At 46.2% G+C, this 24,623-nt stretch overlaps 1 protein-coding gene across 1 annotated transcript in view; it reads right to left on the bottom strand.

Moving 5' to 3' along the window:
- snphb (syntaphilin b) overlaps positions 1 to 24,623 on the bottom strand; it is a 75,661-nt gene that overhangs the window by 3,533 nt on the left and 47,505 nt on the right. Inside the window, exon 3 of the mRNA XM_056299946.1 lies at positions 555 to 662. Coding sequence (XP_056155921.1) covers positions 555 to 662 — 108 coding nt within the window. The remainder of the gene's footprint in view (positions 1 to 554; positions 663 to 24,623) is intronic.

The following is a 24,623-nucleotide window of genomic DNA, read 5'->3' as shown; positions in this document are numbered from 1 at the left end:
GAATATGTTAAATTTAACAAATGAATAAATAATTTCATAAATTGATAATAAATAATAGATTATAAGGAATAATAATAATATAAAAAACATAATATAAGTAATAATAACAAATTATAAATTATAATAATGTAATAATTTAATAAATTTCAACCTAATATGTTAAATTTAACAAATGAATAAATGATTTCATAAATTGATAATAAATAATAGATTATAAGGAATAATAATAATATAAAAAAATTATAATAATAATAATTTAATAAATTTCAACCTAATATGTTAAATTTAACAAATGAATAAATAATTTCATAAATTGATAATAAATAATAGATTATAAGGAATAATAGTAATAAATAATATTAAAAAATATAATATAAATAATAATAACAAATTATAAATGATAATAATTTAATAAATTTCAACCTAATATGTTAAATTTAACAAATAATTGACATGAAATGACAAGTTCACAAAAAAATAATTACCATCAAGGTGAAATAAACGACGCAGAAGTACTACAACATTGAATTACTAGGTGCTATCTAGTGACTTACCCCTTGGTGGGGCTGCAGTCACTTCCCTTACAGGAGCCGGAGTTGCTGCTGCTGCTGAGAGAGGCGTTGCCAAAGGGCTCTCTGGTGCTGGGGGGCGCTGGCGTCCGCCTGTCAGCACAATGAAAAGGAGGGTCAGGCGCAGTCTTGCTCACGGCAGGGTCAAACTATTAAAGGACGGACAACACTGTGGACTTGTACTACAGACACTGCTGTGGTGTCTGTTGAACTCTGAGCTGCGGCTCAAATCACATGACGGCCTTGTTCACAAACCAAGACGGGAATAAACGGAACACACAGTGGCCTTGACAAGCATGCCAATAACACACATATACAGACAAGTGGACAATTACATTATTCAGAAGACCACGATCACCACAACTGTACGAGAGTAACCCTCATGAGTGTGTTAACATGACTCACCACGGGGGGGGACACTGGCAGTGATATCACAGCTTGTTTGTTTTTTGGCTTTGCCCCCCTTTTTCTCCCCAATTGTACCCGTCCAATTACCCCACTCTTCCGAGCCGGTCTCTGCTCTACCCCCTCTGCCGATCCGGGGAGGGCTGCAGACTACCACACGCCTCCTCCCATACATGTGGAGTCGCCAGCCGCTTCTTTTCACCTGACAGTGAGGAGTTTCACCAGGGGGGGATGTAGCGCGTGGGAGGATCACGCTATTCCCCCCCAGTCCCCGGACAGGCGCCGCAACCGACCCGAGGAGGCGCTAGTGCAGTGACCAGGACACATACCCACATCCGGCTTCCCACCCGCAGACACGGCCAATTGTGTCTGTGGGTACGCCTGACCAAGCCAGAGGTAACACGGAGATTCCAACCGGCGATCCTCGTGTTGGTAGGCAATGGAATACTACCCGGAGGCCCCCGTGATATCACAACTTTAAAGATGGGATTTTTGACAAGTGCCATGCAATCTGCAACGGTGGGAACAGCCCAGGCCAAACCAAATGCCACAACAGCCACTTAAACACACGTGGGCAGCAAGACATTCCTGAAAGGAAGGAAGCTTTCACTGATGGACAACAAGATGAGTTAATAAATCAGATGTGTGTGCAACACAGAGTGGAAGGTCAGACCGGACATGAGGTTTGGAACTGGGTGATCATCAAACACTCCAGTCAGGACTCCCAAATGTCACACTAAAGCAAAGTGCCTCAACATTCAGACCAAGTCCATGCTCAAGGGAATCAATGTTGACGTGGAGAAAAGACAAGAGGATAGAAGAAGAACTTTGACCACAGACCGACAATGCGGGCTGGAGGGCGAGTTTGCTGAGCGACTGTGGCGGTCCGGGGACTTGGTCGATGCATATCCTTTAGTCGGCGACTTGGTCGATGCGTATCCTTTAGTCGGGCGCATCGAAACCATATAGCCTGTCTCCATGGGAACGTAGTCTAACTCTATGAACCTGCAGTAGTCAAACCTGACCAGGCAGAGACAACAGGGTGTTACATCCCAGCGGAGGACAGGAGCTGATGACACCTGAACTGTCCAGCGCAAAGGCTAAACTGCACATTTGAAGCTGTCTGCCCAGAAGTAATGCATCCTGACTCGGCGGTGTGGTATTGTCCCTATACACGTGCTGCAGGGTGTGTGGGACAGAATACTGTCAATCACTAACAAGCTCACACATCACACAGGTCCCACACAGGTCCTCCTCCATGAGGTCTTAAAAAAGAGGTAATCACAATTTAGCTATTTACCATTTTGGTAATTTAGGCCAGTGGTTCTCAACCTTTTTGGGGTCCTGGACCCCCTGCGTATTTTTGATCTACCCTGAGGACCCCTCCACCTAAACTTGGGGGAGGGGGGTTGCAATTTGATAGAAACAGTAGAAACTGCATTTTAAATTGCATTATAGCATTTATTCACTCTTTGGGGCAAAAATAAGAGCTTTCAGTTGTAACTTAGATATAGTTAACAAAACAGAATTCTTATGCAGTAACTTTCAGATATATGTAACAAAACAGAATATGTATTCAGTAACTTTCAGATATATGTAAAAACAGAATTTTTATGCAGTAACTTTTAACAATGCAAACGGGAGCGAGATCTCTTATTAAAATACAATAAATTACACTTGTGAAACAGATGTAATTAGAGAAAAAGTCCTGTTACCCTTTATAGTTTAGGTAGATAAAGGTCTCAGTCACATTTGAGTAAAATAATCCTATTTCTATAAATGTCATAGGATCTTTTTTTTAAAGATATTTTATTTTCACGGACCCCTTGCAATTACACCACGGACCACTAGGGGTCCGCGGACCCCCGGTTGAGAAACACTGATTTAGGTTACCCTCTCACATGATGAAACATACCTTTAAGGCTGTAAGTAGGTGTTAATATCCTACAAACCCAATATATATTTACCAGGAAACATCTACTTGTTCTAATGTGACACCCTGTTAGCTTAGGACCCCTGTGGTCATTTAGTGGGACAACTCTTGACACTCATTCCATCCATCCATTATCCAAACCACTTATCCTGCTCTCAGGGATGCTGGAGCCCATCCCAGCAGTCACTGGGCGGCAGGCGGGGAGACACCCTGCACAGGCCGCCAGGCTATCACAGGGCCCACACACACACACACATATTCACACCTAGGGACAATTCAGTACGGCCGAGTCACCTGACCTACATGTCTTTGGACTGTGGGAGGAAACCGGAGCACCCGGAGGAAACCCACGCAGACACGGGGAGAACATGCAAACTCCACACAGAGGACGACCCGGGACGACCCCCAAGGTTGGACTACCCCGGGGCTCGAACCTGGGACCTTCTTGCTGTGAGGCGACCGTGCTAATCACCACGCCACCGTGCCGCCCCATTCTGAAATTCACCACTGAAGAGAAAGAAGTATTTTCACGATGTCGAGAAAACAAAAAATAAACAAATCTTTTCTCATAACAGGCTAACTACAATGAACAGCTCCTCCTGGGGAAGCTCTTGGGCTTAATGTGTCGTACCAGAGCAGATTTGCTTTTATAATTAGGTAAAATAAAACATGAACTCAATCTGTGACACATCTGCTAGCACCCTAGAGATCATCTAAACATGACTCCATCCATAGTACACATCATCTGTACTAACGACAGCGATGTTTTAATCAGGCCGGCGACCTATTCTATAAATGGATGGTTTTGGTCTGCGAACATCTGCATGGATGAGCAAAGGACCGAAAGGCCAAATAAAACATCGCCATAATCCAGGATTTATTCAGCAATGAAGCCGTGTGAACCAAATGCAATTTAATCCCCCCCCTAACTTTTTTGTGCAGGTGCCATCAGCAAACGTGTTTTTGTTTTGTCTCTGTGCTGCAGGACTGCTGAGATGAAAATAACCACAGAATTGTTGTGTGTCCCCTCCTGAGCCCAGATTATGCAGTTTCACTTTGCACCATCGTAGAGAACTGCAGCATCATCTAATCCGTTCATCCGAACCCCTTCTCCATGATGTAACACAATCACATGTAAAAACAATGCAAAGTTACACATGCATGCAAAATAGACATTGCATTTTACTAAAACAGATTTACATTTTCACCTTAAATTATTGTCATTCTGTTAGAAACACTTTATAGTATGCAATATCATAATTGTATTTTCTAATTTACACAACTACTTGAGTAGCATTAAGGAAAAGGGAAGGGCACTGCAGGAACGGTGATTGGCAATGTCAGTCACAAGATTTCCTGCCAAATTAATTATTGTCAAGTAAAACATGACAACAAGTTTTAATAATCAGTTATTCTAAGAGGACATAAATTGTTGCCCAATCACTGGCCTCCCTGGAGAGGGGCGTAGACAAGCAGGGTCAATCAGAGCAGCCATGGAAAGAGGGGGCAGAGGTGTAAGAGGATCAGGTCATGGGGCAGATAACGAGTAAAGGGGAGGTGTAAGATGATCAGGTCATGACAAAAACAGAAACATGGGCAGAAAGACACCATCGGGGCAAAGCAGCTGAAGCAGAGTGCTTAGAAATAGCAGTAAATAGATAAAGAACATAACACCGTGAGTGAGCTTTTTTATGGTGCAGACTGAGGGGGTGTCCCATCCATGTTCTGGGACAGAGCAGGTGGCATTGTGGGTGTTTGAGTCTGGGGTAGGTGTTGGTGAGCAATGGCATTTCACAACGATGGGACAGTGTTAAAGTGTCAGTGGTTCAGGCCAGGAGCTACACCATGACTGCAAGGTTCAAGTGGAGACAGAGACTTTGCTGATGTAGTTGAGCTAATTTCAGCTGGGAGAAGCACAATGCAAAATTTACAAGGGCTAATTTTGGAATATGGCTCTAGCAATGTAAGTGTCTCACCAACTGTCTGCTGCGGAGCTGGTTATTTCTTTACAGCCAATATGCTGTAGTTGCGTCACGTTAGAAGCGGGGGTTGTTAGAAACCAGTGATTGTCAGGGATGAATGGATCACTGTCTGCAGTTAGATTTCCACAACACAACTCTGGTGCAATCTTTACAGTGCATGTAGCCCCTAAACACATTTTTCATGATTCCAGTAAATGACAGAATAGAAGTTAGCAGGTCCAAATGTTGTTAGCAATACATTTCAGGTTTTACATTATGCAAACCTTTTTTGCATATTGGCTCCGCTTTGGACTGATATGCAAGAGCAAACCTGCTATTACAGTCAATAAATTCAATTTATTGACTGTAATAGCAGTAATTTCTCCCCAATTGTACTTAGCCAATTACCCCACTCTTCCGAGTCGTCCCGGTCGCTGCTCAACCCCCTCTGCCGATCCGGGGAGGGCTGCAGACTACCACATGCCTCCTCCCATACATGTGGAGTCGCCAGCTGCTTCTTTTCACCTGACAGTGAGGAGTTTCGCCAGGGGGACATAGCGCGTGGGAGGATCACGTTATTCCCCCCAGCCCCCCCCCCCCGAACAGGCGCCCCGACTGACCAGAGGAGCCGCTAGTGCAGCGACAAGGACACACACCCACAACCGGTTCTTTCTTAAAGGCCCACTAAGCGATGTTTTCGGGGAAAATAACATTATCTAACGATCGAAATGATCATTCTACGGATATTGTTTAAAAGAATATTCACTCATGAAAGGAGGATTCAAATTGTTTCATAGGTTGAGAATGAGCTAATAATTTAAGAATAATACATAGTGCGGGTTGCGCCGCCATGTTTGCCGCCATGTTCAGACCATGTGACCAGAAAGGCTTATTAGAAAAAGAGCTTTGCACTCATTGGCTGCAGCTGCTTCTGTTTACAGAGGCTCCTTGTCTGCCTAGTGCAGCGAGCCTGTGACCGGCAGACACAGCAGTGTCTAGAAAAGAAATAGGCTGAAAAGAGAAAAGAAGTCAAAAGGAAACTTCAAGACCAACAAAGGCAGAAAACAAGTAAATGTTAGTGTGGCTCTTTCAAGATGTAAAGCTCCGAAAATGGACAACATATTTCCAAATTATGCTGAATTGGCTTGTTCCTGTTGGACAGGTAACTAACTGAATCAGTTAAATTTGTTCACCCCCGTGTCTTTACCATCTGCATTGTCTCACAAGTCATTACTTTTGCTGCTCAAATGCTGTACATGAGTGGAAGCAATAATTTAGATGAGTCTTTGCCGAGAGAGGCTCAGCAGAAAGGTGAGCCTCTCGCTCTTCTAGATGCAAAGAGGCTTAGCAGAAAGGTGTCAGTAGAGTGCATGAGCAGTGACTGTTTTGCAAGCCAGAGAAGAACCCTGAGACCCGTAGAGACATGCCGTAGCGGGCCCCCGAATAGGCTTTTTTCACAAACGTGTTCGATGTACTTCAGCTTCATTTTAGTAGGATAAAGATTAGTCTTTCCCAGTGCCCTCAATGTTAAAAAGACAACTTGTAGTCACCTTCAATTCTGTCTGTGATTTCTTATTTTGTGGTTCAACACAGCATATAACACAATACAGGTGTATTCATTTACATATCTGTTCGACAACTTTGTTTGACTAGGATCGGCTCTGAGCCCTTTCTTGTTTGCAGTGGTGATGGATAGGTTGATGGACGAGATCAGACAGGAGTGTCCGTGGATTATGATGTTTGCGGATGACATTGTGATCTGTAGCGAGAGTAGGGAGCAGGTGGAGGAGAGCCTGGAGAGGTGGAGGTGTGCACTGGAGAGAAGAGGAATGAAAGTCAGTAGGAGCAAGACAGAATACATATGCGTGATGAGAGGGAGGACAGTGGAATGATGAGGATGCAAGGGGTAGAGGTGATGAAGGTGTATGAGTTTAAATACTTGGGGTCAACTGTCGAAAGTAATGGGGAGTGCAGAAGAGAGGCGAAGAAGAGAGTGCAGGCAGGGTGGAGTGGGTGGAGAAGAGTGTCAGGAGTGATTTGTGACAGAGGGGTACCAGCAAGAGTTAAAGGGAAGGTTTACAAGATGGTTGTGAGACCAGCTATGTTGTATGGTTTGGAGACAGTGGCACTGATGAAAAGACAGGAGGAGCAGCTGGAGGTGGCAGAGATGAAGATGATAATATTTTCATTGGGAGTGATGAAGAAGGACAGGAATAGGAACGAGTATATTAGAGGGACAGCTCAGGTTGGACAGTTTGGAGACAAAGCAAGAGACACAAGATTGAGATGGTTTGGACATGTGTGGAGGAGAGACGCTGGGTATATTGGGATAAGGATGCTGAATATGGAGCTGCCAGGGAAGAGGAGAAGAGGAAGGCCAAAGAGGAGGTTTATGGATGTGGTGAGGGAGGACATGCAGGTGGCTGGTGTGACAGAGGAAGATGCAGAGGACAGGAAGAGCTAGAAACGGATGATCCGCTGTGGCGACCCCTAATGGGAGCAGCGAAATAATATCTTTGATAACTGAAATGCTTTAAAAAGAAAGATTTGACCGAGGGTTGCAAAATGCTACCAGCCCTGTAAGTAGAGATGGGCATTATTTCAAGAAGATGTATTAAAAATACATATTTAATTACTTTTGAGTGTTTTGTAATTTGTATTTTGCTGGACAGAAAAAAAAGATGTGATTTGCAACAAAGTACTGTAGCGAATTCGGGGGGCAACCGCAGGAACCGCCGCAGCCGGGACGCGAACCCATCGCTAACCGCTCGACTAAAGGGTCCGACCCGTTACCCACGGGCAGTAGGTCGGACCCTTTAGTCGAGCGGTTAGCGGTGTCTCCCGCGGTGCGGGAGATACGGGTTCGTGTCCAGGCTGCGGCGGTTCCTGTGGTTGCCCCCCGAATTCGCTACATTGGTGTCAGAAGTGGAATGCGCGCGGACGCAATTAGCAAACACATGTGCTCTAGAACTGGCAAATATACTGGCTAGTAACGTTAGCATACCAAGTAACGCTAGTATACCAGCTAACATTACTAGCTAGTTGAGATAGCATACCAGCTAACGTCACAGACACGCGCAGGCAGCCTGGAACAGTGGCATCTCGTGGTAAATCATCATATGGGAAGCTTCATTAGCGAGATTAATTGTTAGCAAATTCTGTAACTCAAGACAAAAGTAATTTTAAACATAGCTACATTTAGATGTTTTATAGCGGCCATTCTTAATAGTTGTCAGGGAAATAGCTTGCACAGTCCTCTTGAGGATGAGGATACATTTTTACAGTGTTTGCTATGCCAGGGGATAAATATCCAGGTAAAAAACAAAACAAAAACCTCATCATAGATTTTAAGAAAGAAAGTCATGTATCTATTAAAAATCTTTCATTCTGATCTTTACTCTAAAGCTAGACCTCGTTCATCTTTTTGTACAGCATGGATTATAACGAGTTACAATTTTACAATTATAACGAGTTAATAAAATTCAACGTGAATTGACTCCATTCCTGGATGATGCTCAAGTAACATAAATGACTGCATTTTAGTGTCCATTATGTGAGTCGTTAGTGTTTTTTGAATGCTGTTGGTTTTAAGTTGCAGCTAGTAGGCCTAATCAATTTAATGGTGTCTTTATACATTTTCTTTAGGTAGAAGTCAGTCATCTCAGGAGATGGGTGCAATGAATCATCAGAGCCTGGCCAGGCTGGCCCATCATCTGCCACATCTGCAGAAGAAGAAGCCACACCAATGCTCAAAAGTGCAACGCTGGATGGGAAATACTTCCAAATAGTGAGGCAGATCCCAACCGGAAAGATAGGGGCTGAGTGTCGGCTGTGCACTAACAAAAAGGTCATAACAGGGGGCTCTCTTGCAGTGACGTCACGTTTTAAAACCCACTTGAAACGAAGGCACTCTTGACAAAATAAAGGAATTTGAAGACCACGAAAAGGATTTTGCCAGTGGGAAGAGCAAACAAAAAACAAAAAAAACCCCCAAAAAAACAGGACCTCATACAAACCAACTACTCCCTTTGAATGTGGTCCAGTGAAGCAAAATAAAACTGACTCACTTGTCACATCCTTTGTCACTAAAGGCATGTACCCGTTGGCCACTGTTGAGCATAAAGAATTTATAGACTTGGTACAGGGACTTTGCCAAGGTGCTAAAGTCATGTGCCAGGAGGACACTTGGGAGAAGAATCGATGAAGACGTTAATAATAAAACAGCACATTTGAAGGAGAGACTCAAGTGCATACAACACATTTGCACCACTGCAGATATCTGGTCAACTAAAAAAAAAAACAAGTTATATGGGAATCACTGTACACTGGATACAGACAGACAGGCTAGAACGTGAATCAGCTGCTCTTGCTTGCAGACATTTTCCCAGTCAACATCCCTACAATCACATTGCAGAACTACTGGAGGAAATCCATTCAGAATATGGACTCACAACTGACACTGTTGTGGCTACTGTAACTGACAATGCATCACACTTCTCAGCAGCATATCGAGAGTTCAGTATCACCATTGTTTCAGAGGAACAGGATGAGACAGATGAGCAGGAACAGGATCTTTCATGTGTAATAATAGATCCAAAGGGAGAGGTGTCAGAGTGTGCTATCATACTACTACCTCACGTCAGGTGTTCAACTTGCACACTGAGTTTGGGTTCAACTACTCATGCCAAAAGGGTAACTAAAGGCAATTCAACCCTCTCCAGGCTGAATCATTCATCTATGGCAAAGTGTTCAGCCCTATGAAATGCTTCTGGTAGACCAAAATATGTGAAAGTACTCAATGACGTGACCAATCAGCAACTGAAGACACCCTGCGTTTGTAGGTGGAGTTCTCTTTAAGACTGTTTGAGTCAGCTGACATCTCTTCGGGAGAAGCTTCCTGAGATCATGCCTGCCTTGAAACTCCCACTGTTCAGAGAGGTAGAGCTTGATTTCCTTGAGGAATACAGCAGGGTCCTCAAGCCCAAGGTGAGACCTTCAAGGTCAGACCTCATGCTACTATGGTGAGCTCAGAACTACCCTCTTTGCTGTTCAGGCTAACCTACATGACCTGCAAGCTTCAAACCTGCGGTAAGGCTCATATATTTTGCAAGCCACCACAGCTGGCTTTGAGAAAAGGTTTAGTTGCTTCTTACAGCTGAGGACTAATGTCAATGCAGCCATCCTGGCTACAGCAACCCACCTGTTTCTCAAAAGATGAAATGTTTGCCTCCCAAACTAGCTGCAGAGAAGAAGAGGATACATTACCTGTTTCTGCACTCAGCTGAAGAGCTTGGCCTTGTGTCAGAACGTGAGACTGCCTCATCAAACACCGCTGAAGAGAATGAAGATGATTTATTCATCTTCTCTGACCAGGGTACAGGTAAACTACTCTCACTTCAGTGTCGCAATTTCATAAATTAATCATCAAAAATGAATATTCATCAATTAAAAAATAAATAAGTGGCTAGTTTCATGTCATGTTTTTAAATATTTTTGTGACATTAAAAATCCCTGAATTTTATGTAAACTCATAACAACCTTTTTTCCCTGTGTGGCTCTACTGTCTCCAATCCCAACATCAGGAACCGAGCCAGTTGGACAGAGAGATGTTGCCCAGCCACAGCAAAGCAGAGTTGGAGAACCTCCACTATCTGGAGGACCCCAGAAAGGACCTTTCCTCGCTGGATTCATATCCACTGATGAGGCCACTCTTTGTGAGATTCGACACCACTTTGCAATCATTAGCACCAGTTGAGCATCTCTTCACCTTTGCAGGCATGGTTTACCATCCTCACAGAAGGCAATAATCAGCTGAACTTACTGACAGAAACCACGCAGCATGCACCCCTGAATTCGCAGCCTCCCACCTCCAAGATGTTCTGATTGGCCACTTCATATTGTGTGGAAATTAGCAGAGCTCATTTTGTCAATGTAGGGAGGTTAAGGTCAGACCCATCTTAGGCTATTAATTGCCTAAAATGTGATATTAGTTTGTATAGAATGTCTTTTTGTATTTTCAAATTACAATTAATTAAATACATTTCCGATAATCGGTTAACCGATAGCTAACCTATTCGATAGCCCACAGGGCTAAGGGACCATGGGCTGACCCCCTGCAATTAGCCAGTTAGCATTTTGTGACTCTTGACCAAATCACTTTTTAATAGACGAGCAGCTGTCTGACAGCAGAAACATAAAGACATGTCAGTAACAATACCTGTATTGTTTTATACGCTGATGGAACACAAAATAAGTGATCACAGACAGAACCGAAGGCAGCAAGTTGGCTTTTTAGCATTGTGAGCAATAGGGAGAACCAGTCGTTACCCTTCTATGACGAAGCGGTGCCATGTTTACAAAAAAATTACTTGGGGAGAACAAACCGCAAAGAGCGGCAAAAACAAGAGAAGCCAACGAGCGGTAACGCTCCCGTACGTCACATTTCCAGAGCCAAAGTGAACATGAACGCTGCATCTTTTCGTACTGTTGAATCTACTGCAATCATGGAGTCTTGTTTTAGAGGCTACAGTGCATGCCAGGGCTACAGCTACAGTTACGGAGCATGCTCTCTGAGACTGTAACTGAAGTGTGTCTGTCTCACGCAGGGGGCGTGGGCACAGGAATGGCCACAGGCGCTGAGGCCACTGCCGCTGCAGCCGCCGCCGTCCCCGACACCGGCTTGGGCACCGGGACGGGCGAGGACGCCAGCATTTGCTGTAAGCGGTGTTTGGACTGTAGCACCTTCAGGGGGTTGAATCTGAGGAGAAATGAAAGACAGGATGCCCAGGACTACAGAATATACTGTCCATAGCCATACAACCAAACCACATGCCGTCACTACCGCCAGTATGACCATAATATCTCCTGGCTCTGACTCGTGAACTAATTCATCTGTATGCGGAGCCATACGTGGATGATTTCCGTAATTTGTTTGCACAATGGATTATATAGGTTTTACTTGTCATTTGAAAGCTTTTTAAAAAAAATTAATTGTTATAGGATCTATAGGTGTAACACTGTGAGTGTAATTACTGTTAAGCACTCTAAACAGTTTGGCATGCACTGTAGGCAATAAGCACTTAACATGGGACACCACACCATTCTAGCTGGCAAGCCTATGATTTACTGATGTCAATACCAAATCAGTTCTGTCCAAATCAATTACCTGACACTGGGACGCAAATGTAAATCTAGGCTTGAAAATGAGTCACCCAAAATAGGAATAATGTAATATGCATCATACCTGTAATACAAGATTCATTAGCGTATTGACGAGTTGACAACATAGAAGCATGTCAAGTGGGTTAATGGATGAAACAAAAGTTAGTGTGAGTAAATTGATGTACAGTTGTCACTGGCCTCTGAGGATGGAAGATGACAGCTGGATAATATGGTTTTATGCTTTGACCTGTGTCCATTACAAAAGATCGAGGAGGAGCAGTGATGCTGTAGCAGCTGTAAGAGGAAACAACATACAGTAGTCAATACACTGTGTTCAGCTTACGGTAAACTTTCTCTCGACTGGCCGATTGGTCAGTGTAGTTTTGGACCCTGCTGACTGTATCTACATGTGGGGTACTTGGGATTTAGTAGCCCCCCATCTATTTTTTATTTTATATACTTACCTTCATTGACCACTCACTAATAGTAAAGAGGAGAATTGTCTGCTGTGTTGTTGTGATAGCCGGTTCTCGCCACAGGAGGGCACTGCAGGTTAATTGCTTCTAGCCTGTGTGACGTAGTGCTGGCTCTCGCCGTGCACTCTGGGACATAGAGTCGTCAGATGAGTGTTGCCGTTCGTATAGTGAGCCATGCTCTGAAAACGTGTCCTCTGTAATGTCTATTTGACAGATGGAGTAAAACAACAAAAACACCAGCCCTTGTAAGTGTCATTCTTATCAAGTGTGCTACAAATATTGGTGCCGGAACCCGGGATCAGCGCCATTGCCACCATTGTCAGGAGAAGAAGTGGGGAGCGGAGTGAGAACACGTGACCAACAATGGAACTGGAGCTTGAGCAACTGCAAGACAGGCTGAGTGAGACCCTCCTGCAGTTAGGGCTGGACCAGTTAAAAGAGGTGTGTGTTATTGCTAAAGTCCCCACTGAAAACCAGACAAAGAGGCATGCGCTGATCAGACTTATTAGTGAAACTGTGGATGAAGCAATTGAGAAGGAGGATGAAGAGGTAGCACGTCAGTTTCTGTCCAGACTAGTGGACCTCTCTAGTGAAATGAAGCAGAGAGGGGCGGAGTCACATACTGGTGCAGGTGCAGACAGTACTAACAAGGATGCTGCTGAATTGGCAAGCTTACATGAACAATATCAGGCCTTACAGTCCAGCTTTACTGCATCCACAAAAGCGCTTGAGGAAGAGATATCACGCCTCAGTGAGAAACTAAGTCTTAAAGAACCCAGTAGACCTAGTCAACCTTCAAACCCAATCCCGTCAGTAATCCAACCCCCTGAAGTAACCATACGCAGAGACTTTAAGATAAATGGCCAAATAGGAGAACGGGGGCAGATAGACAAGTTGTCTTATATAAATCTTACGCATCAGATTGATATGGGGGTGAGAAAAGGCCACAGCGAGTTGGAGATAATAGAGGCTGTAATCCGAGCCATCAGCCCTGGGCTGACTCTCCGTGACTTGTTAGAGATCAAAACCGAACTCACCCTCCCTCAGCTGAGGACCATTCTGAAAGGCCATTTCAAAGAGGATAGCTCTGTGGACCTATATCACCGACTAATCAACATCACACAGGACAGTCAGGAGTCACCACAGAACTTCCTGTTCCGAGCCATAGCATGTAAAGAGAGACTCTTAGCAGCAGCGAGAGAGCCTGGCTCTGATGAACAATACAGCCCTGAACTGATACAGAAGAAGTTCCTAAGAGCTGTGGGAACTGGGCTAGTGAGTGACCAGGTAAAATATCAGCTCAAGAGCTATCTCGATGATCAAGCAACTACTGATGATGTTCTCATTGTTAAGATGATAGAGGCCGCAAGTTTCGAGTCAGAGAGACAGCGGAAATTCAAGAAGAGCTCCCACAGTAAGGAAACCAGAGTGCGGGAAGTGCGAGCTGAGGCACATCAGTATCTAGGAGCGGAAGCTGCAGTGGTCGGGGGTCAGGAGTCGTCACCATCAACATCCGCGAGTGTGAAAGCCCTTAAGACACAGGCAGGGAACCAAAAGGAGTCTGCGTTCTACGAGATAATCCAACAGCTGAAAGGAGAAATGGAACAGATGAGAAAAGCCATGAACCACTCCTCTGGCCAAAGACCTTCTCGTCAGCAGCAGCCTGTGAGGAAGCGCGGATGCAAAGCCTGTCAAGACAGTGAAAGGGGCGACCAGTGCAACCACTGTTTCAAATGCGGACAGAGTGGCCATCTTTCAAGAGGGTGTAGAGCTCAGAGGCCTGAAAAATCGGAGCAGGTAGACACGTCTAGCTGTACTGTCACCAGCAAGCTCATCGACGACAGTATTCAGCTACTAGAAGCCAGAGTGTCTGCCCGACAGCGAGACGAGGCAGGGCGGGAACAGCAAGCACCCACAGTGAGTCATATCTCCTCAAAACGCCAGTCACAGCTGCTGAACCTAATTGGAAAGAAATACATGATAAACTGTTACATTGATGGTGTAGCCACACAGGCATTGTGGGATACCGGGTCGCAGGTCTGCCTAATCAGTGAAGAATGGAGGAGAAAACATCTCCCACACACCAAGGTGAGAAGCACAGAAGAGATCCTTGGCCCTGGCACCCTGACTGGTAAAGCAGCAAACCAGACAACCATTCCTTTCTCTGGATGGGTGGAAGTGACTGTCCAGTTAGCACCGAATAGCACCACTCAGACTCCACCAATGGAACTCACTGTGCCAATACTAGTAACCACACACCAGGGCACCGCAGAAGAACCGATCATCGGTTACAATGTAATTGAACACCTGTTAGAGTCTGGAGCTGGACAGCCATCAAGTGTAATCACAAAGGCACTAAGCATTGCGTTCGCGGTTGACTACAAGAAGGCTGAAGTCCTCGTGAAGCTGATAAACAGCCAAGATGATATGGAAGGTGAGGGGATGGTTAAAGTGGGCCGAGAAAGCATGACTATTCCGGCGGGCCAGACAAAGATTGTTAAGTGTGGTGTTAGAGCAGGGCCCCTCCAAGCAGACCAGAACGTCCTCTTTGAGCCTAATGTGAACCCAAAGTGGCCAGAGGGCCTGAAGGTGGATGAAAACATTGTATGTTTACAGAAGGGAACCTGGTCACGCATCGCTGTCCCAGTGTCTAACGTCACAGCTCATGACATCACACTGCCGCCACGGACTCCCCTGGGGCAGACCCAAAGAACTAGAGCCATCTACCCTGCCGCCGTGAAGCCGTTGGATGTGGATGGGACTAGTACAGTGAACCCAGTCATCCCAGGGACCTCCACAACAGGTACAGAACGAAGACCTGTGATTAGAGACACAACAAAGCTGAAAGGGCCAGGTGATGTCAAGACGGAACACCAGGAGGAAGATCTATGGGACCCGCCTGTCCCTCTGAACCACCTGACACCTGAACAACAACTGCAGGTGAGAGAGCTACTGCGGGAGGAGAGTAGTGTGTTCGCACGCGATGACCATGATGTGGGGACTATTCCATCACTCCAGCTCAAGATCCGCCTGAGTGACACCACACCGGTGAAGCGGACATACACATCAGTCCCAAAGCCTCTTCATAAAGAAGTGAAGGAATACCTCGAGGATTTACTGAACAGAGGCTGGATAACTAAGTCAAAATCACCCTACTCAAGCCCAATCGTGTGTGTGCGGAAAAAGGATGGGAGCCTCCGCCTCTGCTGTGACTACCGTGAGTTGAACAAGAGGTCCATCCCAGACCGCCATCCAATACCACGCATCCAGGATATGCTCGACAGCCTGAAGGGGAGTGCCTGGTTTTCTGTCTTGGATCAGGGGAAGGCATATCACCAGGGGTTTCTTGAGGAGTCCAGCCGTCCACTGACTGCATTCATCACCCCGTGGGGATTATATGAATGGGTGAGAATTCCCTTCGGACTGTCCTCAGCACCAGCAGAGTTCCAGAGGTCCATGGAGGAATGTTTGATTGGGCTGAGGGACAACATTTGTCAGCCGTATTTAGATGACAACCTGGTCCACTCAACCACATTCGACGAACACCTCCAGCACCTGAGAAGAGTACTGCACCGCTACAGAAGCCATGGAATCAAGCTGACGGCAAGAAAATGTGAACTCTTCAAAAACCAAGTAAGGTTCCTGGGAAGGCTTGTGACCAAGGATGGATACACAATGGACCCCGCTGATGTGGCCCCGGTCCAGGCACTGAAGGAGAGAGAACCTACGACCATCGGAGAGCTCAGGAAGATGCTGGGATTCATCTCGTATTACCGGCCCTACATACCTAACTTCTCCCGAATCGCAAGGCCTCTCTATGACCTCCTCACCCCAGAGAAGACAGCAGCGGGGAAGCTCAAACAAAAGAGAAAGGACAAGGGGAGGAAGGGCTCCCGAGACCATCTGCCCTCCTCTCACCCAGTTAAGTGGACAGCTGAACACCAACAGGTCCTCTGTCAGTTGATTGAATTCCTCATCCAGCCACCAGTGTTGGGCTACCCAGACTTTGAACAGCCCTTTATCCTTCACTGCGACGCGTCACGAGAGGGCCTCGGGGCAGTATTGTATCAAAGACAGTCACAGGGTGGGCTGGCAGTCATCGCGTATGGGTCTAGGACACTGACAACTCCTGAGAAGAACTACCATCTCCACTCAGGGAAGTTGGAGTTCCTCGCGATGAAATGGGCCATATGTGAGAGATTTAGAGATTACCTCTACCACGCTCCATCATTCACTGTCTACACAGACAATAATCCCCTCACCTATGTGCTCACGACAGCCAAACTGAATGCGACCACCCACAGGTGGGTAGCAGAGTTAGCCGATTTCCAGTTCTCTATCAAGTACCGGCCTGGACGAGCCAATGGGGACGCAGATGGCCTCTCACGCATGCCGATGGAGCAGTACATGCAGACCTGTTCACAAGAAGTACAACCCCAGGGTCATGAACAGTGTGACCCAGGCGCTGTCAGTACAGCTGGAGAGAGCTGAGCCTTGGATGTGTCCGGTAACCATAGCCACAGCACTAGCCGAGTTTGAGAAGGAACATACATCACCTGTGGCAGAGATACCCAGTCAGACGGTGAGAGACGCCCAGAGGGAGGATGCTGTCATTGGAGAGGTGCTGAAGTACATAACCTCCAATCAGTGGCCTCGGGGAAAAACACAGTGTGCGAGCAGGGGTGTTGCGACACTCATGAGAGAGAAGCATCGGCTGTGCCTTGATGATGATGGCATCCTGCGCCGGAAAACAGCTACCCGAACTCAGCTAGTCCTGCCGAAAAAGTTCCATGAGCTGGTATATAAAGAACTGCACAGAGACCTGGGCCATCTAGGCGTGGAGAGGGTGTTGCACCTGTTGAGGGACCGTTTCTATTGGCCTCACATGCAGAAAGATGTGGAACATTACATCACACAGGTGTGTAGCTGCCTGAAGACCAAGCGCCCCAACAAACCAACCAGAGCCCCTCTCACCAACATCGTGACCACACACCCATTTGAGATGGTCTCCATTGACTTCTTACACTTAGAGAAGTGTAAGGGAGGGTACGAGTATATACTGGTGGTTATGGACCACTTTACCCGTTTTGTTCAAGCCTATGCATGCAGAAACAAAGCTGCCAAGACCGCCGCAGAGAAGGTATTCGGGGACTTTGTGCTGAGATTTGGTTTCCCGGCGACGCTGCACCATGACCAAGGGAAGGAGTTTGACAATAAGCTCTTCGCCAAGCTGCAGGAGTACAGTGGAGTCAGGGGTTCTCACACAACACCGTATCACCCGCAAGGAAATGGTCAGGTCGAGCGTTTCAACAGAACGGTTCTGGCGATGCTGAGAAACCTGCCAGCGGTTGCGAAAACGGATTGGAAAGCGTCACTCCCAAAGGTGATACATGCATACAACTGCACCCGAAATGAAGCGACCGGATTTGCACCTTACTATCTGTTGTTCGGCAGAAATCCAAGACTTCCCATTGACCTGATGTTTGGCCTTAGAGCAAAGGACCAGGCACTATCCCCTCAAGAATATGCAGAGAAGTGGAAGGCCCGCATGAATGACGCCTATCGCCTAGCATCAGAGACAGCACGGAAGGAGGGGGCCAGAAACAAAACACTATACGACAAAAAGGCCCACGGGACAGAGCTGTATCCCGGATGCAGGGTTCTCATCCGCAACCTGAACGAGAAAGGAGGACCGGGGAAATTAAGACCATTCTGGGAGGACCAGGTGCATGTAGTAACACAGAGGAAGCACGCCGACAGCCCTGTGTATGAGCTGAAGCCGGAGAATGGAAAAGGACGAACCAGAATCATGCATAGGAACCTTCTTCTGCCATGCGACTTCCTGCCGGTGGAACCAAGAGAAGAGGACTTACCTGTGAAACCTAGACGGGAGAGAAAGAAGACAGACAGACAAATGCAGTGGAACCAGGAACAGGACAGTGACTCAGATGATGAGGATAACTGGAGATGCATCGTGGGACGACCAACAGTCAGAGCCAGTGAGCGGATCCAGAGTCAGCTGAGCCCAGATGCCTTGGAGTTCTATCCGGAGGAAAGAGACGGTCAAGATGAAGAGGATTTTGCGGAGCAGCCTGCAACAATAGAGGACAATGGGACAGTGTCAGAGAATGGCGAGACATCTGGAGCTGAAGAAGAGGATGAGCCCGATGACGACAAGAGCCTGGAAGATGCCTTGCGGCCTCCACCAGAAGATGCCTTGCAGCCTCCTCCAGGGGAAGCTGTGCAGCCTGCCAGAGAAAAAGCATATCCTTTGAGAAATAGAAAACCTACACCAGTGTTTACTTATCACAGACTAGGGCAGCCTAGTGTGTCTGGTAGATAAGCAAATCAGACAACTCAGTATAAATAAATAAATGAAAAAAAACAAAAACAAAAAAAAAAAACAAAAAAAAAACAAAAAAACAAAAAAAACTTTTGACATGTTACAATTGTTATAGCTATGTGATTTTAGTTGTCCTGTGATCACCAGACACAGAGTTACTGTAGCATTGGGGTTTTAGAACACACCTGTTACCACCAGGGATATTACTATTACAAAGTTATTTGCTTTTAGTCAGATACTATAGCTCCCCGGCCTCAAGACGGACGAAGCAGTGGATTCAAGTGCACATTATTTACTGCAAACATATACCATTAATAGGAGATGTGTGTTATATGTTATGACTGATTACAGTACAGTATCCAGATTGACTCCTGCTTAGTAATAACCTATCTTTTCAATGAAAAGTTATGCAATGTGGACTGGTAGATTTGTTATGTCGGGACGCCATTATCTTTTTGAGGGGAGAGTGTGGGGTACTTGGGATTTAGTAGCCCCCCATCTATTTTTTATTTTATATACTTACCTTCATTGACCACTCACTACTAGTAAAGAGGAGAATTGTCTGCTGTGTTGTTGTGATAGCCGGTTCTCGCCACAGGAGGGCACTGCAGGTTAATTGCTTCTAGCCTGTGTGACGTAGTGCTGGCTCTCGCCGTGCACTCTGGGACATAGAGTCGTCAGATGAGTGTTGCCGTTCGTATAGTGAGCCATGCTCTGAAAACGTGTCCTCTGTAATGTCTATTTGACAGATGGAGTAAAACAACAAAAACACCAGCCCTTGTAAGTGTCATTCTTATCAAGTGTGCTACATACACCATGAAAGCAACTCTCCTAGCTGATAATGCAGCAGCCCCTCTGTCAGAGTCATTACAAAGTCCCAGCCAGGGACAAAGAACAGAAACCAAGCACTTTAAAATGCTGACACTACCATGAGTGCAGTAGAAAGAGTGATGTCAGGGGAGGGAGAGAGACGGGGAGAGAGGAGTTTTGGTGTTCTTGCAGGAGCCGGAGCAAAGGTCAGCTTAGCTACAGAAACACAGTTCCATATTTTGATTAATCATGCACCCCTGCATGCTGCAATCTGCACACACCGGCCATCCCCAGCATCATCAAGATGGCTCCGGGGATGGCAGCCTCGGTACAGCTCTCTAGTACCTTCTTTCTTTGTGTTTATTCTCGGTGTGTCCGGTTATTCAAACCCGGTTACTTTCAGTAGAGAAGAACTGCTTAACATTAGGCAGTTAACTTCAGATAGGTTTTCACAAAGCCAGAACGTTTTTTGGAGATCTTAGTTGGGGGAACAGCAGCTCTCTGTGAGACATGGAGGCGATGCAGACGGGGGAAATGGACCGGTGCCGCTGGTGAGGCTCCAACAGTGGGGATTTCGACCTGCATTCCCAGCGACTCACCTGGCAGGTTTCTGTTCCGTGCCCAACAAAATGGATGAGCTCCTTCTCCTCAATGGGACAAACGAGAACTTTGCATGTTCTGCTGCCCTTTATTTCACTGAAACCTGGCTCAGCAAATCCAATCCTGACAGCGGCTTACATCTGCCGGGCTTCCACTTACACCGAGTGGATCACGTTACTGGGAAAAGCGAAGGGCGGAGGAATTTGCTTCTACTTAAGCGAAGGCTGGTGTACAGATGCCACAGTGTTAAGTAAATACTGTGGCATCTGACTTGGAGTCATTGTTCATAAACTTCAAGCCGTTTTATTCACCGCGGGAGTTTCATCCTTCATCCTGGTCGGTGTTTACATCCCACCCCAGACCAGCATGTATTGCGAACCCTGGCCAACCAGATTACCGGCTTGGAACAAAAACACACGGACTCACTTTTCATAATTTTTGGAGACTTTAACAGAGCAAAATGAAACCACAAACTACCAAAATACAGACGTCATATTACTTGTCTCACCAGGGAAAATAACACACTGGACCACTGCTATACAATTCTTAAAGATGCATATCGCTCTGTCCCCCAGGCAGCTTTGGGGCCCTGCTTGGTTCATCTTATTCCAACCTACAGGCAGAAACGAAAATCTTTAAAGCCTGAGGTTAAAACAGTGAAGAAATAGACCAGCGAAGCAAAGCAGGAACTGCAAGGCTATTTTGACTGCATAGACTGGAGTGTATTTGAAGTTGCAACTGGCAACCTGGATGAACTAACTGGCTTTGTGACATCTTCCAACAGCTTTTGTGAAGACGTGTGTGCCTTACCAAGACCTTCTGCACACACAATAACAAGCCATGGTTCACAGCCAAACTAAGACCACTTTGGCAGGCCAAGCAAGATGCCTACAGTAGTGGGGATAGAGCCCTGTGCAAGAAGGCCAGAAATTCACTGTCGAAGGAGATCAGAGTGGCTAAAAGAAGCTACACTTCAAAGCTGAAAAAAACGTTTTAAGCCAACAACCCCGTGTCAGTGTGGAGCGGCCTGCAAGACATCACAAACTACGGAAGACCATCCCCCCATGCTGAGGCAAACAAAGACCTGGCTGACAACCCGAATGTCTTCTATTGCAGGTTTAAGAGAGACAAATTCACAACCCTCGCCCACTCCAGCCCATTGACAACAGCCCCCATTACTCCTCTGGCAACCCCCTACTCCCCTCCCCCCTTTTTTTTCAGGCTGCATTCAAGATACGTGTACAGGATTTCCAGAGACAGAAGACAGGGAAAGCACTGGGTCCAGACTGTGTCCCCCCCATCCTGTCTTAAAGCCTGTGCTGACCAACTGGCTCCAATCTTCACGCAGATCTTCAGCATATCCCTGGAGCTGTATGAAGTCCCCTCCTGCTTCAAACGCTCCACCATCATTCCAGTCCGAAAGAACCCCTCCATCACAAGACTGAATGACTACAGGCCTGTCGCTCTGACGTCTGTGGTCATGAAGACTTTTGAAAGACTGGCGTTGGGCCACCTGAAGAACGTCAGAGGACACCTGCTGGACCCCCTGCAGTTTGCCTACTGGGCAAACAGGTCAGTGGATGATGCAGCAAACGACATGCAATGATCCTGTTTGTGGACTTCAGCTTGGTGTTTAACACCATCATTCCAGAAATCCTGTCCTCGAAAACTCTCCCAGCTTCCTGACAGGCAGCAGCAACAGCAACAGTAGGCGAGGCTTGGAGAAGTCACTTCTGGTATACGGACAGTCAGCACTGGTGCTCCCCAGGGATGTGTCCTCTCCCCACTACGACTGCACCTCCAAGGACCCAGCTGTTAAACTACTGAAGTTTGCAGATGAAACTAAAGTCATCGGACTCATCCAGGATGGTGATGAGACTGCATATCAGTGGGAGGTTGAGCAGCTGGTGTGCTGGTGTAGTCAGAACAATTTGGAGCTGAACATGCTCAAGACTGTGGAGATGAGACTGGACTTTAGGAGACACTCCTCGGCATTGCTCCCCCTCATAATATCCAACAACTCTGTGTCAACCGTGGAAACCTTCAAGTGTCTGGGAATTACCATTTCCAAAAACCTGAAGTGGGAGACTAACATTACTCCATCCTCAAAAGGGCCCAGCAGAGGATATTATTTCTGCGGAAATTGAGGATTTGATCTGCCACAAGAGCTGTTGAGCCAGTTCTACATGGCTGTCATTGAAACTGTCCTGTGCACATCCATTACGGTCTGGTTCGGAGAAGCGACAAAACGGGATAGGAACAGACTGCAGTGCACAGTAAGGTCAGCAGAAAAAAATCATTGGTGCTCCCCTGCCCACCCTGCAGGACTTGTACACCTCCAGAGCCCGGAAATGAGCAGGCAGAATCAGCACAGACCCCCCACACCTAGGACACAGTCTGCTTGAACTCCTACCCTCTGGCAAACACTACAGAGCAATGTGCACCAAAACCACCAGACATAAGAACAGTCTTTTCCCACAGGCCATCTCTGTCATGAACACTTAACAGCAATGATGAACACTTCTTATGTAAGTATGACACTTTGTAAACAGCCTCTCTGGTCAAGATGTCTCACCTACATATCTACGATGTGCACTACCGCTCTAAACTTCTTTAAACTTTGTATTGCACTAACAAATGTTTGTGCAATACAGATGTACAATTTTAAATATACTGTATACTGGTTACAATTATTGATATTGTTGTTGTTGCAATATAGGTATATAATGTAGTGTGTAGTTGTGAGATGGATGGTATGTGAACATATAGAGTACACTTCTGGTACATAAGATACTATATTATATAATATAGCAGGAGTACATAGCATTGTATGGGCATGATGGGTTGTGGTATGGTATATAGTATAGTGTATGGGCAATATAGTATATAAACAATAATGTATAATAAAATGGGCATAGGTTGTTGATTAGTCAACCATAATCAAACTCTGTAAAGTAGCATCATAGCTGTTGTGCATACATGCTTGCCTCCAATGTCCTTCCCCCTTCTTTTTTGTGTAAGTCTGCTAGAAGCTGCTGTGAACCAGAGTCAGATTCCTCATGTGCACAGGCACACTGGCCAATTAAAGCGGATTCTGATTCTGATTCAGATCAGAAACAGCTATCCCTTTAGATAAAGCCAAATCAAGGGTGTTACCACTGCAATGAGTCGCCTCTCGAACAACCTGAGTGAACCCCAAATCAGAATCAGAATCAGAAACACTTATCTGTCATTTCATTTCATGCACTTGTGCACATGAAATGAAACAAAACACAATTTCCCCCCAGCCCACAGCAGTGCAACACAAAGACACAAAGACATATCCAAGAATTACAAGAACACATATATCCAGACTAACACATATATCTAAACTAACTAACTAAATAAATAAATAAATCTCTACCCAGGAGAACGAACACCAGCCAGGATGACTGTTGGAACTGCCATTCTGCATGGGCTAGCAGTTAGCTTAGCCTGCCCCGCTTCCACAATCTGTCAGACCGCCCTCGGTGTTATCGGAACTGCTGGTCTGCATGGGCTAGCAGTTAGCTTAGCCTGCCCCGCTTCCGCATCCTTTCAGACCACCCTCGGTGTTTCCTCTTTGGGCACAGCTTCAGGCAGGGCCGTGGTCCCTGGACTCACAGGACGCAGCAGACCAAGCTCTCCCAGCCGATCCAGCGCCAGCTCTCCCAGCCATCAACTGAAGACAAACTTAGACGCAGACGCGGACAAAGACACTGCATGAACGGTACTGAGTGAGGCCGCTGCAAACGTGAATTTGTGCCGCCATCTTCCCACACCGGAAGCGAGGTGGGAAGTATCAGCTAGTATCAGAAAGGCTCTACTTTGAGGATCAGCGGCCTTATTCAGATGAATATTGAAATCACCAAGAACTGGAATCCCATCAGAGTGAGTAACAATACCCGAGACAAATTCTTCAAGAAATAGTGAGTAAGGGCCAGGAGGTTGATAGACTATCACAATCTGGGCTGAGCACAGTCTGTTTGTGGCTGAGGGAGATGAACTTAGAATAAGTCTCAAAAGACTGCAATTAATATTCAAGTTTAGATTCAAAAAAAGGACTGGTTGTTAAAATCCCTAGTGTTTGCACTGCAACAGATTCAGTGGAGATCAAACTGGAGATGTCTGCCAAGGTGACATTGCCACCACCAGGACACATCATCAGTTGTGTACCTCAGCATCACAGGGTGTTTTGGCCTTTTATCACAAGACACCCTCCGCTGAGGCAGGCCCACCACAGGTTGATCGGTCCTGGGTGTGTGACCTGTGGTTAGCTGTTCACCCTGGCAGCCCAGACGGCGTCTCTCCTTTTGAGCCAGATCCAGTGGCTAGTCCTCTCAGCAG

This window comes from Lampris incognitus, chromosome 2, assembly GCF_029633865.1.
Source record: "Lampris incognitus isolate fLamInc1 chromosome 2, fLamInc1.hap2, whole genome shotgun sequence".
In the NCBI taxonomy this organism is placed as follows: domain Eukaryota; kingdom Metazoa; phylum Chordata; class Actinopteri; order Lampriformes; family Lampridae; genus Lampris; species Lampris incognitus.
The sequence above is the reverse complement of the archived record's forward strand: the minus strand, read 5'-3'. Positions and strand labels throughout refer to the sequence as shown.